Genomic DNA, 13390 nt, shown 5'->3' on the forward strand with positions numbered 1-13390 from the left:
CCAAAAAAATAAATTAATAACTAAAAAATAAAAAAAAATAATAAATTTTGATATCCTCCGACATTTCTCATCTATTAAATTAGCTGTATAGATTACCATCCGAACATGCAACTTTTCCCAAGGCCGTGTAACTCTCTCATCATAGAGTTGGTATCACTCATCACTCAAGATGATGGGATCAAGGTGAGCATCTTGATCCTCTTCTATTAAGAGAAGAAATGGAGGCAATTGCAAGTACGGTTTCTATGTCTACAAAAGAATCTACATTGTATGCTTTTGTGCATTGCTTTGTATAAATGGCAATACGCAAGAATGAAGGTGCTGATGAATTTAAAGAATTATTATTGCAACAAGAATGATGATAGTGATCGAAGAATTTCAACAAGGTTTGGTTGCGTGTCTTTTGTTTAATCTACGGTTCTTTCACTTAAATGACGAAATGAATTTGAAGAATACTACTCCATTCTATGGTTATTGCCAATTTGGCATTACAGATTGTGCGCTGTGGGTGTCTGAATTAGCAAAGAAGAGATTTTTTTTCAAATATTTCAAATTTCAAAGACGACATTCTCATGAATCCTGTAAATTAGTTGCTTAATTTCAAAGACGCCATCACAGGTTTTAATTTCTTAACGTTGCAGTGGATGTTGCAAAAATGCTAAGAAAAACATGGCTGTCATCATACAATACGTTTCCCTTCTCTTCATACTTTTTTCAACCATATCCTCACATAAATATGTGTTTATATTGGTTTGTTTCATGATTTTCAACCATGCTGAATTACGAAGAGACCATATATAACCATGCTGATCTTTGACCACAAAAGGTGTGGCATTTACTTTAATTTGGTCCACTTATTTACAATTTGAATCTTTCTAATTCCAATCTTGCTTTGCCAGTTTGGCAGTGCTAATGTTTAGAAGATCTTCATTAATTTGTTTGACTATGAGAACATTGGTTAGTACACGTTACATATATTTTAAGGGAACTTCTATGGTGGCATAGAAAGTAATGGCTAAGAATGACCAAGAGTTGACTAGCCTATCAAAAGAGGACAAGTGATTTTTTTTTTTTTTTTTAGTTTCCCATGGTATCCCCCAACCCGGCAGGTTAAGGACTAATCCGTCGCGGTATTGAGCTCCATTTAAGGGTTTGCCGCTGGCCAATGAGTTGCTGCATGCACAAGGCGGGATTCGAACCCCCGACACTTGCTTAAGCGGACTAGTGAGCTAACCACTAGACCAACCCAACTTGGTTTGTACATTATGATCTTTATTAAACCATTCTTCCACCTTAGCCCATGACAACAATAAAGACGTCTCACGGCCCACAAATTCAGCCTAACAGAATACACAAATTAAATGATAATTTAGTCTTTATCTTATCTTATAGTTATCTTTATCTTTATCTATATCTTATCTTTATCTACTTTTATCTTTCATAGGCCAATACTCTATATATACTTAATTTTACCTTCATAGTTTACAATTCATTCAATCAATAATCAATAAAATTTCTTCATCTTTTTCTTTCACAATTCTTTTATTTTCCTATTCTTTCACAATTTTATTATGGTATCAGAGCTCCTCTTGAGCTCTGCTGACATCCATGGATCAAGGAGAAAGGGCACACCAACAACTTCATCCGGAGTCTCTTTTGGACCTTTCGTCAGCCCAACACTTACCTAATTTCGGTAAAAATTCATCCACTACACACTCCATAAATTCCATCCAATCTCCACCCATTACACCTTCCAATATATGGCATTTTCGTTTAGAACACCTTTCTGGGCAAAGACTTAATCATTTACATAAACAATTTCCTTTTATCTCTATGCATCATGATGAGACTTGTGACATTTGTCATCTTTCTAAACAAAAGAAACTTTCATTTTCTCAAAGTTTTAACAAAGCCAATGCAAGTTTTGATTTATTACACTTTGATATTTGGGGTCCGTTTCGACAAAATTCTATTCAAAATCATAAATATTTTTTTACTATTGTTTATGATTTTAGCCGCTTTACATGGGTTACTTTATTAAAATCAAAAGGAGAAGTACAGAATCAAATAAAAAAATTTATTACTTTAATTGAAACACAATTCAACTCCAAAGTCAAAACTATTCGTTCCGATAATGGACCAGAATTTATTTTACCTGATTTTTATGCTTCAAAGGGCATTATTCATCAACGTAGTTGTGTTGAAACTCCTCAACAAAATGGAAGGGTAGAACGCAAGCATCAACATATTTTGAATATAGCTCGTGCTCTTATGTTTCAATCTAATTTACCATCATCTTTTTGGTCTTATGCTGTTAGACATGCTGTTTATTTACTTAATAGAGTTCCATCATCCGCAATTAATTTTAAAACACCATTTGAGATTTTATTCAATCATCCACCAAATTATCATGACATTAAAGATTTTGGATGCTTATGTTTTGTTTCTACCCAAATGGTAAATAGATCAAAATTTGATCCAAGAGCCAAAAAGGCTGTATTTATTGGTTTTCAATCTAGTTTTAAAGGGTATATGTTTATGTTTTAGAAGATAAAAGAATTGAGATTTCTAGAAACGTGATTTTTTATGAAAAGATCTTGCCCTTAGTCACAAAAAATGTCCAATTCCAGACACTCAGCTCAACATTGCCAAACATACCTTCTCAAAAACAAGATTCAGTTAGTCTTCCAGTTGAACCTTCACCTATACCCATTGACCCAACTCCACCTAGTTCTTTATTTTCTCCAACAACCTCTCCTTCTTCCTCATTATCGTTTCCTAACCAAGTTGAACCCATGACCACCGAATCACTTTCAACACTAGACACCAGTCCACCGTCACCTTCTTCACCACCTGAGCAACCCTATCCTCGTCATTCCGACCGGCCTCACCGACCTCCAGCATATCTCTCTGATTACTTGTGTAATTCCTCTCTCATCTCTACAAATCAATCTCCCTCAAAGTGCAAGTATCCTTTATCTTCAGTCATGTTTTTTTCTTCTCTTTCATCTTCACATAAAAAGTTTCTTTTATCTCTACATTCTGACGTTGAGCCAAAGTCTTTTAAGGACGCCAATCAACACTCTAATTGGCGTAGTGCTATGAAAGATGAGTTGGATGCTCTTGAGCTGAACAAAACTTGGCGTCTTGTTGATTGCCTTGCAGGGGTTAAGCCGGTTGGCTGTAAATGAGTCTATCGCATCAAACGCAAGCCTGCTGGTTCAGTTGATTGATATAAAGCACGCCTTGTGGCTAAAGGGTTCACTCAAATTGAAGGTGTTGATTTCTTGGAAACTTTCTCCCCTGTTGTCAAGCCTGCCACTATCAGATTAGTTTTGGCATTGGCCTCTATGAAGTATTGGCCTATACATCAGTTGGATGTCAATAATGCTTTCTTACATGGGGATCTTTCTGAGGATGTTTATATGACTCTGCCACCCGGATTTATATCTTCTCAACCGAATCAATGCTGTAAGCTACTAAAGTCACTGTATGGTTTACGACAATCTAGTCGTATGTGGTATGCCAAATTTTCTCATCTTTTGCTATCTCATGGATATCAGCAGACCTCATCTGATTATAATTTATTTGTCAAATTCATTGGTGATCAAATTTCTATCCTTTTAGTCTATGTTGATGACATTGTTCTCACTGGTAATTCCATTTATGAACTTGCTGCCATTAAGTCTATTTTACACCAACACTTCCGAATTAAAGACTTGGGCCCATTAAAATATTTTTTGGGTATTGAAGTTGCTCAATCAGAGAAGGGAATTTGCTTATCTCAGAGAAAATATTGTCTTGATCTTTTGGAGGATTCTGGTTTATTAGGTGCTAAACCTGCCTCTGTTCCAATGGATAGTACCACAAGACTATATCAAGACAAAAGTCTCTTGCTATCCGACCCTTTTGTATATCGTCGTTTGGTTGACCGTCTTATCTATCTCACCACTACTCGACCGGACATCATGTATGCCACTCAACAATTAAGTCAATTCATGACATCTCCTACTGAATCTCATCTTCAAGCTGCCAAGCATGTGTTACGATATCTGAAAACTAGTCCCGGCAAAGGACTTTTCTTTCCAAGGGAATCAGAAATTCAGCTTCTCGGCTTCAGTGACTCTGATTGGGCCGGATGTCCTGATACTCGGCGATCTTTAACAGGTTATTGTTTCTTCTTAGGCAGTTCTTTAGTCTCTTGGAAGACCAAGAAACAAACCACCGTTGCTCGCTCTTCCACGGAAGCAGAATATCGTGCACTTGCCAACACAACTTGTGAACTTCAATGGATACTAAATGTGTTACAATTTTTACGCATCTCTTCTATCCGCCCACCAGTTTTATATTGTGATAATCAGAGTGCTCTTCATATTGCTGCTAACTCGGTTTTTCATGAACGGACCAAACATTTAGAGGTTGATTGTCACTTGGTTCAACAAAAAGTTCAAGCTGAAGTGATGAAACTTCTCCCAATTCCTTCTTCTGGGCAACTAGCTGACATCTTCACCAAGCCTTTGTCTCCTCAACCCTTCCATCTTAATCTGAATAAGCTTAGTGTTCTTGACATCTTTCATCCTCCAGCTTGCGGGGACGTATTAAACCACTCTTCCACCTTAGCCCATGACAACAATAAAGACGTCTCACGGCCCACAAATTCAGCCCAACAGAATACACAAATTAAATGATAATTTAGTCTTTATCTTATCTGATAGTTATCTTTATCTTTATCTATATCTTATCTTTATCTACTTTTATCTTTCATAGGCCAATATTCTATATATACTTAATTTTACTTTCATAGTTTACAATTCATTCAATCAATAATCAATAAAATTTCTTCATCTTTTTCTTTCACAATTCTTTTATTTTCCTATTCTTTCACAATTTTATTAATCTGCATACCACATCAGTACTTCCTTTTTGATCTTCTTATTTGAATTCATTTCATTTTACTTTAAGCTTAACAAAATACTGGCCAAACAGTTGCAGTTGTTCACACGTTACTCAATTTTTCCATCTCTTAAATATCTATTGTTGCTGAACTGATAAGTTTTTCTCTTTGAAGGTTGAATCTGAAATATTCTGCTTTCATGGTGGGTTTTTCCCTTCAACATTCGTAATTTTGTTTGTTTTCATTTTTCATATTTGGTGGTAAATATATGGTGTCTTGTTTGCAGGAACAAAAGGTGGTTACCATGTTAAGTGCCTCTAATCATTGTTACCTATGTAAATGTTAGAATGAGTGTGTACCTGTCCTTATCCCTCTGCAAATGAAGAACTTTAATGAGGTGGGATCCATCATCCATAGGTACAACTGCATCTGGAAGCAGCCATAAGAAGTGTTCTGAGCATATTCTCTCTTTCCTTTAGTCTTATCATATTTTTAACACTCTGTCTCTTTAAGCATTGATGTAGCCATTGCTATGAAGGTTTTGGAGAGGATGCTTCAATTTTAGTTCTGCTAGCTTTGATAGGGAACAATCATACACCCCTTAGATATTGAAGAACAAAATAGTATATAAATTAGAAAGGTGAAAACCATGTATAGGAAGACAAATTTTTCTATTAAACCAAATTAAGGCCTTGTTTGGAAAAATAAAATATTGGACGCTTAACTAGTAAATACAGTAGGTTAGGGCCTAACTAGTAGTTAGAGTTTAGTTACAGAACTAAGAAGCAAATAATAGATGAAACTAATTGATAACAAAACAATAATTGTAATTATCTTAACTAATACTTAATTTCCTACAGTATCTCTCACCGTTTCTTCTCCTTATCCTTGTGTAAGGGTGCTGAATTTGCTATTATAAGTTACACTGTTACAGAGTTGGTTCTGACTTCTCAGGTAGATTCAGTAATTTACTAAAATTTAATTTTACCATAACCAACATTGGGCATTTGGTCTAGTGGTATGATTCTCGCTTAGGGTGCGAGAGGTCCCGAGTTCAATTCTCGGAATGCCCCTATTTTCATCTTATTTTATATTCCAGATTCCAGATACCTGCACGGATTTCATAAAATTACACACTTCGAAGTGATAAGTTTATTATCTTCTACGAGCTAGAACTCGAGGTTGCTGTCCAAGGGTTACTTCCTTATCTCCTTTGTTTGGGCTGATCTGTATTTGATATACAAATTAAATTAACAAAAGTGGCTTTTTTTTTGCATACCAAAAAAAAATTTTAAGTTTTTATTTCTTATAGATAACTAACTAGTCCACACTCATCCCCCAAAAAAGAAGATAAACTTGTCCATATTTTGTTGTGGGGGAGTTAAATTGATTTCTGAAATTTGACCTTTGTATAAAAAATATTTTCGAAATTTTAATTGTATTATAAAAATATATGAAATTAAAAAAATTATACCATCTTAGTCTCCGTCTCTTTTTCATTGAGTTATTTGTTATACCGTAAGTGATATGACATATAATTAGTTTTAGCATTAAATGTTTTTGAAATAATGTTATTTTATCTCAATAAGCTATAAAATATTTTATCCCCACAAAAAATGTATAATCATGAAGGATAATTATGTCGTTCATCAAACATTTAGCCCAAAAATAAAAGCAACTATGTTTTGTCTAGTCCAATATAAAAAAAATGTACAAAGTCATCACGGTATAAAGAGTAATTTGATGAAAAAGGAATAAAGAACTAATACGGTGTAATTTTTTTGTTTTTGAGAATGTTTACAGTGCATTTAGAATTTAAAATACCTTTTTAGTACAAATATTCAGTCTCAGAAATCACTTTAAAATTTAACTATTTGTTGTAGTGATTGGAGAATTCTAGTTTAATGATTAAAATTAAAATAAGCAAATATACATCCAAGCGTGTTGAACTTGGCAGAAATTCCATGACGTCGCAATAATTGTTAATTCTCAGAATCTATTGCAGAATTCAAAGAACATGACAGTTGACTATGATTATGACTCTAGTGACAAAGCCACTCCCCCCTCTTGTCCCATTTAACAATTAAATTAATCTCGTTAACAGCAGAAATATGCCACCGAAATATTTTTCATCATCTCCATTCCCACCAACTATTTCCACTCTCATCCCCTCACTTTTGAGAAGCAGTGGTTTCTCTACAGGGACAGTCCATTGCCGACTCAAATATCACAAACCTATACTCACCTAATAATGTTAAAATAATTTTGGTGGTTGTTATCTAAATTTGAGCAACTTGCATGGCAGAATATGTCACCAACTTGTGATCTTTTTCACACACATTCCGCAAAAGGCGTTCATCATTCATCAATATCATCTTAATTTATTAGCTTTAGCTTGGCATTATATATATTAATATTGCATTTTCTAAATGTATTAACAAAAGAATACATAATCCGTATAATACGCGGCTTATTAACAAGTTTGAGGAATTCAAACCATATTCATATTTAGTAATACCACACCGCACACAGATAACCATGTAGCTAGTTTATACTTTCTAGTCTATTAAATGCACTACCAACCCCTATTGTTCTTTTATTAAGGGAAAAATATAGGCAGACAATGAAAATATTAAACAATGTGAACAATGAATATATTGGATGTTCAATTTACTAAGTATGCGGATGGTTATTCTAATATTAAGATTTAGGTGAGTAATTTAGGAATGTAGTGTATTTTATTTGAATTGGGCCAATTTTAAGACTCGTTGTTTATATTATTCAAGAAATTGGTTACCTAGCATAACCTTTTATTATGTCCTTGGAGCTTATACATCTCTTTCCATCCCTTTAAATCTCTGTTACATACAGTAATTCTTTAATGTTCTACTCTATTTGTTCAACAATTAGTATATTGTGTTGATAAAAAACTTGGTATATCTACACATAATATGTTTGAAAGGGAGGAAATAGTATTTTCTATTTGCCTCCTCTTTCTCCCACTAGAAGCTTTTCCTTAAGGATATGCTTCCATGTTAGGCACTTAGGCGTGTCTATTTGACTCAAAGTCAACTTGATAAAACTAAACAGTCACGGATTTTTGTCCTTGCACTCACATCTCTGCCAATGACTCAAAGTACTCAAAGTAATTGACTTTGCAGCATACCATGTGGGTCCACACTCTCATTAAATTCACCAATGCATGTCCACTTTCAACTTCATCATTCGAATGCTCAAACTCAAGAGTGTGTATATATATATAGGCTTCATTTACTTCACATTTCATATCACCAACCAGCAACTAAACATTCTTAAAAATATTCTACAAATGATGTTGCTTTCTCCTAAGATTAGTTTGAGTATAGTCATAGCCCTTTCCATTGTAACCATACTTTCATATGCAGATAATAATACTGGGCTCTTGGAGGTTGAAATTGAAGCCTTGAAAGCTTTCAAGAACTCCATCACCCTTGACCCAAATGGAACACTTGCTGATTGGATTGAAATCCACCCTCATTGCAATTGGTCTGGCATTCAATGTGACCCTTCTTCAAGCCATGTGATCTCAATTTCTCTGACTTCTCAGCAGCTCCATGGAGAGATTTCACCATTCTTGGGCAATATTTCAAGCCTTCAGGTTCTTGATTTAACTTCAAATTCATTTACCGGCTATATTCCTTATCAGCTAAGTCGTTGCACTCAACTCACTGTGCTTGGTCTCTTTGAGAATTCTCTCTCAGGACCAATCCCTCCTGAGTTAGGAAACTTGAAAAGTTTGCAGTATTTGGATTTTGGAAGTAACTTCTTGAATGGAACCCTTCCTGAGAGCATATTCAACATCACTTCTTTGTTGGGAATTGCTTTCAATAACAACAACCTCACAGGCACAATACCATCACATATAGGCAAGCTCCTTAACCTTATTCAGATGATAGGATATGGGAATAGCTTGGTTGGGTCTATACCTCCTTCAATAGGGAATCTTGAAGCTTTGAAGGCTCTTGATTTTAGCCAAAACCAGTTATCAGGTGTAATACCTAAAGAGATTGGAAACCTGACAAATTTACAATCCCTTGTCTTGTTTCAAAATTCATTGTCTGGTAAAATCCCTTCAGAACTTGCCAAGTGTAAGAATCTCTTAAACCTTGAGTTGTATGAAAATAACTTGTCTGGAAGTATTCCTCCTGAGCTAGGAAACTTATTTCATTTGGAAACATTGAGGATATTCAGCAATAACTTGAACTCCACTATTCCACCTTCCATATTCCAATTGAAATCATTGACACATTTAGGCCTCTCAAACAATAACTTGGAGGGAACAATATCTCCTGAGATAGGATCTTTGAGTTCCTTAACATACCTAACCCTGCATCTAAATAAGTTTACCGGCCGCATCCCTTCATCGATAACAAGCTTGAAAAACTTAACATATCTTTCAATGAGCCAGAATCTTCTTTCAGGTGAAATTCCTTCAGACATTGGTGTGCTTCATAATTTGAAGTTTCTAATCTTGGGCTTCAACCATTTACATGGTTCCATCCCTCCTAGCATTACCAGTTGTACTAGCTTGGTAAATGTAAGTTTAGCTTTCAATTCATTCACTGGCAAAATTCCTGAGGGCTTTTCTAGGATGCCTAATCTTACTTTCCTATCTTTTGCCCACAACAACTTTTCCGGGGAAATCCCGGACGACCTTTTCAACTGCTCAAACCTTCATACACTAAGTTTGGGAGAGAACAATATGAGTGGAGTAATAAAACCAGGCATTCAAAACCTGTTTAAGGTTCAGACTCTGCAGCTGAATGTAAATTCCTTCATAGGATCAATTCCACCAGAGATTGGAAACTTAAGTCAGCTCATCACTTTAACCCTTGCTGAAAACAAGTTATCTGGTTCAATTCCACCAGAATTGTCCAAACTTTTTCTTCTGCAGGGGCTCTCCCTCCATGACAATGAGTTAGAAGGTACAATACCTGATACACTCTCTGGTATCAAACCACTAACAAAGCTTTTGCTGCATAGAAACAAGTTGGTTGGTCAGATACCAGATTCTATCTCACAGCTTGATATGCTTTCACATTTGGATCTCCATGACAACAAGCTGAATGGTTCCATTCCAAGAAGCATGGGGAAGCTTAATAAGCTTTTGATGTTGGATCTCTCTCACAACCACCTCACAGGATCAATTCCTAGTGATGTCATTGCACACTTCAAAGACATGCAGATGTATCTCAACCTTTCTTACAACAACTTTGCTGGAAGTGTTCCAGATGAGTTGGGCATGTTGCAAATGGTACAGGCCATTGATATTTCAAACAATAATCTTTCAGGTGTCATTCCCATGAGAATTTCCGGGTGCAGAAATCTGTTCAATCTTGATTTTTCAGGAAACAAGATTTCAGGCCCAATTCCTGCAGAAGGTTTTAGTCACTTGGACTTGCTTGAAAACTTGAATCTTTCAAGAAACCATTTAGATGGTAAAATCCCTGAAGTCTTGGCACAACTTGAGCATCTCATTTCAGTAGATCTTTCTCAAAATAACTTGAAGGGAACAATTCCTCAGGGCTTTGCCAATCTCTCCAAGCTGATGCATCTCAACCTTTCTTTCAATCAACTTGAAGGCCCTGTGCCTATGACTGGAATATTTGCACATATCGATGCATCTGATATGAAGGGAAACCAGGATCTTTGTGGAGCAAAATTCTTAAGGCCATGCAAAGAAGGTAATAATCATGCTCTATCCAAGAGGAGCATAGCTATTATCGCTGCGCTTGGATCTCTTGCAATACTCCTACTTCTAGTGCTTGTGATTTTGATTCTCAATCGAGGCAACAAACTTTGCAATTCTAAACAAAAAGAGAGTGGTGAGAATCAAGAACCAGATTACAGGACAGCATTGGCTCTTAAAAGATTCAGTCCAAGGGAGCTAGAGAATGCCACTGGCTTATTCAGCACTGACAACATCATTGGTGCTAGCAATTTGAGCACAGTTTACAAGGGCCAACTTGAACAAGGCCAGATTGTAGCTGTCAAAAGATTGAATTTGCATCAATTCTATGCAAATACAGATAAGATCTTCAAAACAGAAGCCAGCACCTTGAGCCAGCTGAGGCATAGAAATTTGGTGAAGGTGCTTGGTTATGCCTGGGAGAGTGGGAAATTGAAAGCTCTAGTTCTAGAGTACATGGAAAATGGGAATTTGGATACCATCATACATGACAAATCGGTCGATCAGTCTAGGTGGACATTATCTGAAAGAATCCGTGTTCTGATTTCTATTGCTAGCGGATTGGACTACTTACACTCTGGTTATGACTTTCCCATTGTGCACTGTGACTTAAAACCTTCTAACATCCTTTTGGATAGAGACTGGGAAGCTCATGTCAGTGATTTTGGAACAGCTCGAATTCTCGGACTTCATTTGCAGGATGGTAATACCCTTTCCTCATCTGCAGCTTTGCAAGGCACAGTTGGCTATCTTGCACCAGGTTAATATCCTGCACATTTTCTTCAATTTTATATATACTATCTGATGTTTTCAATATTGTGATTAATTTTCCACTCAAACATCTTTTTTACTCACAGAAATTGCCTACATAAGGAAAGTTACAACTAAAGTGGACGTGTTCAGCTTTGGCATCATTGTAATGGAGTTTCTAACAAAAAGAAGGCCAACAGGGCTCTCAGAAGAGGATGATGGCCTGCCAGTAAGTCTACCTGAGGCAGTAGAAAAAGCCGTCGCGAACGGAATGAAGGAGCTCATTAATATTGTAGACCCTATGCTGGCCATGGATGACACAAAAGGCCATGTTGATGTATTGGTAGGACTCTTCAAGTTATCCTTGTGTTGTACTCTCCCCAATCCTGAAGATCGACCTAACATGAATGAGGTGTTATCTACTCTTATGAAGCTTCAAACAGCAAGTTAACAAAATTATCTTGCTAAATGATACACAGAATGAAGCCACCTTTGTAGATGGTTTCTTGGCACCAACAAGGGGATGTACAAAAACACATCAACTAGTCAAGCTCTCAATCATAAGTAGTCTATGCAATTTTGCTTACCCAACCAAACCATTTCAGAGTATACTCTAGTATGTAACTTATATGCTTTTTTTTTTTTTTTCAAATTGTTGTTTTATGCCATATTATGTCTGGAACTTTTGGAGATAATCTGAACCTGTTTCTGTCATGGTTTACTATTACTTCTGTTGTGGAAATATCATTTTATGAATCTGAATTTCTGATGCAATCTTTTCTAAATTATTTAATTAACGGAGCCAAGAGAATTCAGTATTAACAGCAACAAATTAGGGAGATTCTGCAATACTGTGGTTCAACAGCACCATTTTTATGTATGAATCCATTTACTTGTCAATTTTCATCGAAAAAAATTTACCTCAGTTATTAACAACTCCAATTAGTTTCGAGTTGATTGAGATATCAACTTATTGGCAGTGTGTTATCTATCTATTTTTATTATATAAAAGTTGATACCAATTTTTTGTATATTAAATTTAAGCTATGTTTCTTCTTCTAACGATGCTATGTTATCAATTTTGATTACTTGACAAAACTTTAGAAATTAACCAATCAACTTTATAAAATATTTTAAGTTATAAAATATTCAAATTCCATCATATTTGACCTACTTATATATCATACATAAGACTTTTACCAGTATTACTTTATTTCACAATTTGTGATTCACCTAACAAAAAAATTTGCACCAACAAATAAAAAAGAGTTTATCTACTTAGAAATGCACTAGGAAAAAAAACAAAAAAATGTCAAGAAAAATGTAAAAAAAAAATACAAAAAATGAAGTTTTCATGCTATAACATAAAAAATTATGATAGATTCAAATTATAAAAAATTTTATCAAATTCTGTCAAAATTATACTTATCACTAACTCAATAATTATTACATATTCAAACTAAATTAAAGGTTACAAATCAAAGTGCTACAATAATTTTTGTGTTATTTGATTAAAAAAATAAAAAAAATTATTGGGCACGACTGTCTTAAATCTAATTACACTCCAAGTCATCAAGGACACAAAAACACTATCTCAATTGAAAAATTTGTACAACCTTACACTTATATTAGAAGTCAAATTAAATGATTTTTACTTTAAAAAAGGCTCTCAATTGTTATCAAGATATTTGTTTCAACAAAAAATACTGAAATTTGACTCTTATTACAACAAATCTAACCGGTAATACTACAAAAATTCATTTATTCAAAATATCATTTATATTCTTCGTTGATTATAGAAACTAACTTCACCAACACTAATATTATCAGATCTAGATGACATACTAATTAAAAGATTAAAGAGAAAGAAAAGTAAATGAATCTAAGATATATCTCATGAAGAATATACATATAAAGATAGAACAAAAAAGACAATAAAAAATGTATACAAATTAATAGTTTAAAAAAAATATGTCTTCATAAGAATATATGAAAAAAGAAACAAGTCTAACAACAAT

At 34.7% G+C, this 13390-nt stretch overlaps 1 protein-coding gene and 1 non-coding gene across 2 annotated transcripts; both read left to right on the forward strand.

Moving 5' to 3' along the window:
* On the forward strand, nucleotides 5896-5967 carry TRNAP-AGG. The gene has a single exon. It is a non-coding gene; the product is annotated as a tRNA-Pro (tRNA).
* Nucleotides 8113-12146, forward strand: LOC107631522 (LRR receptor-like serine/threonine-protein kinase FLS2). Its single transcript, XM_016334987.2, has 2 exons — nucleotides 8113-11382; nucleotides 11480-12146. The coding sequence occupies exons 1-2, from the start codon at nucleotides 8124-8126 to the stop codon at nucleotides 11821-11823; spliced, it is 3603 nt and encodes a 1200-aa protein (XP_016190473.2). The 5' UTR covers nucleotides 8113-8123; the 3' UTR covers nucleotides 11824-12146.

Source organism: Arachis ipaensis, chromosome B03 (genome assembly GCF_000816755.2).
Source record: "Arachis ipaensis cultivar K30076 chromosome B03, Araip1.1, whole genome shotgun sequence".
Taxonomy (NCBI): domain Eukaryota; kingdom Viridiplantae; phylum Streptophyta; class Magnoliopsida; order Fabales; family Fabaceae; genus Arachis; species Arachis ipaensis.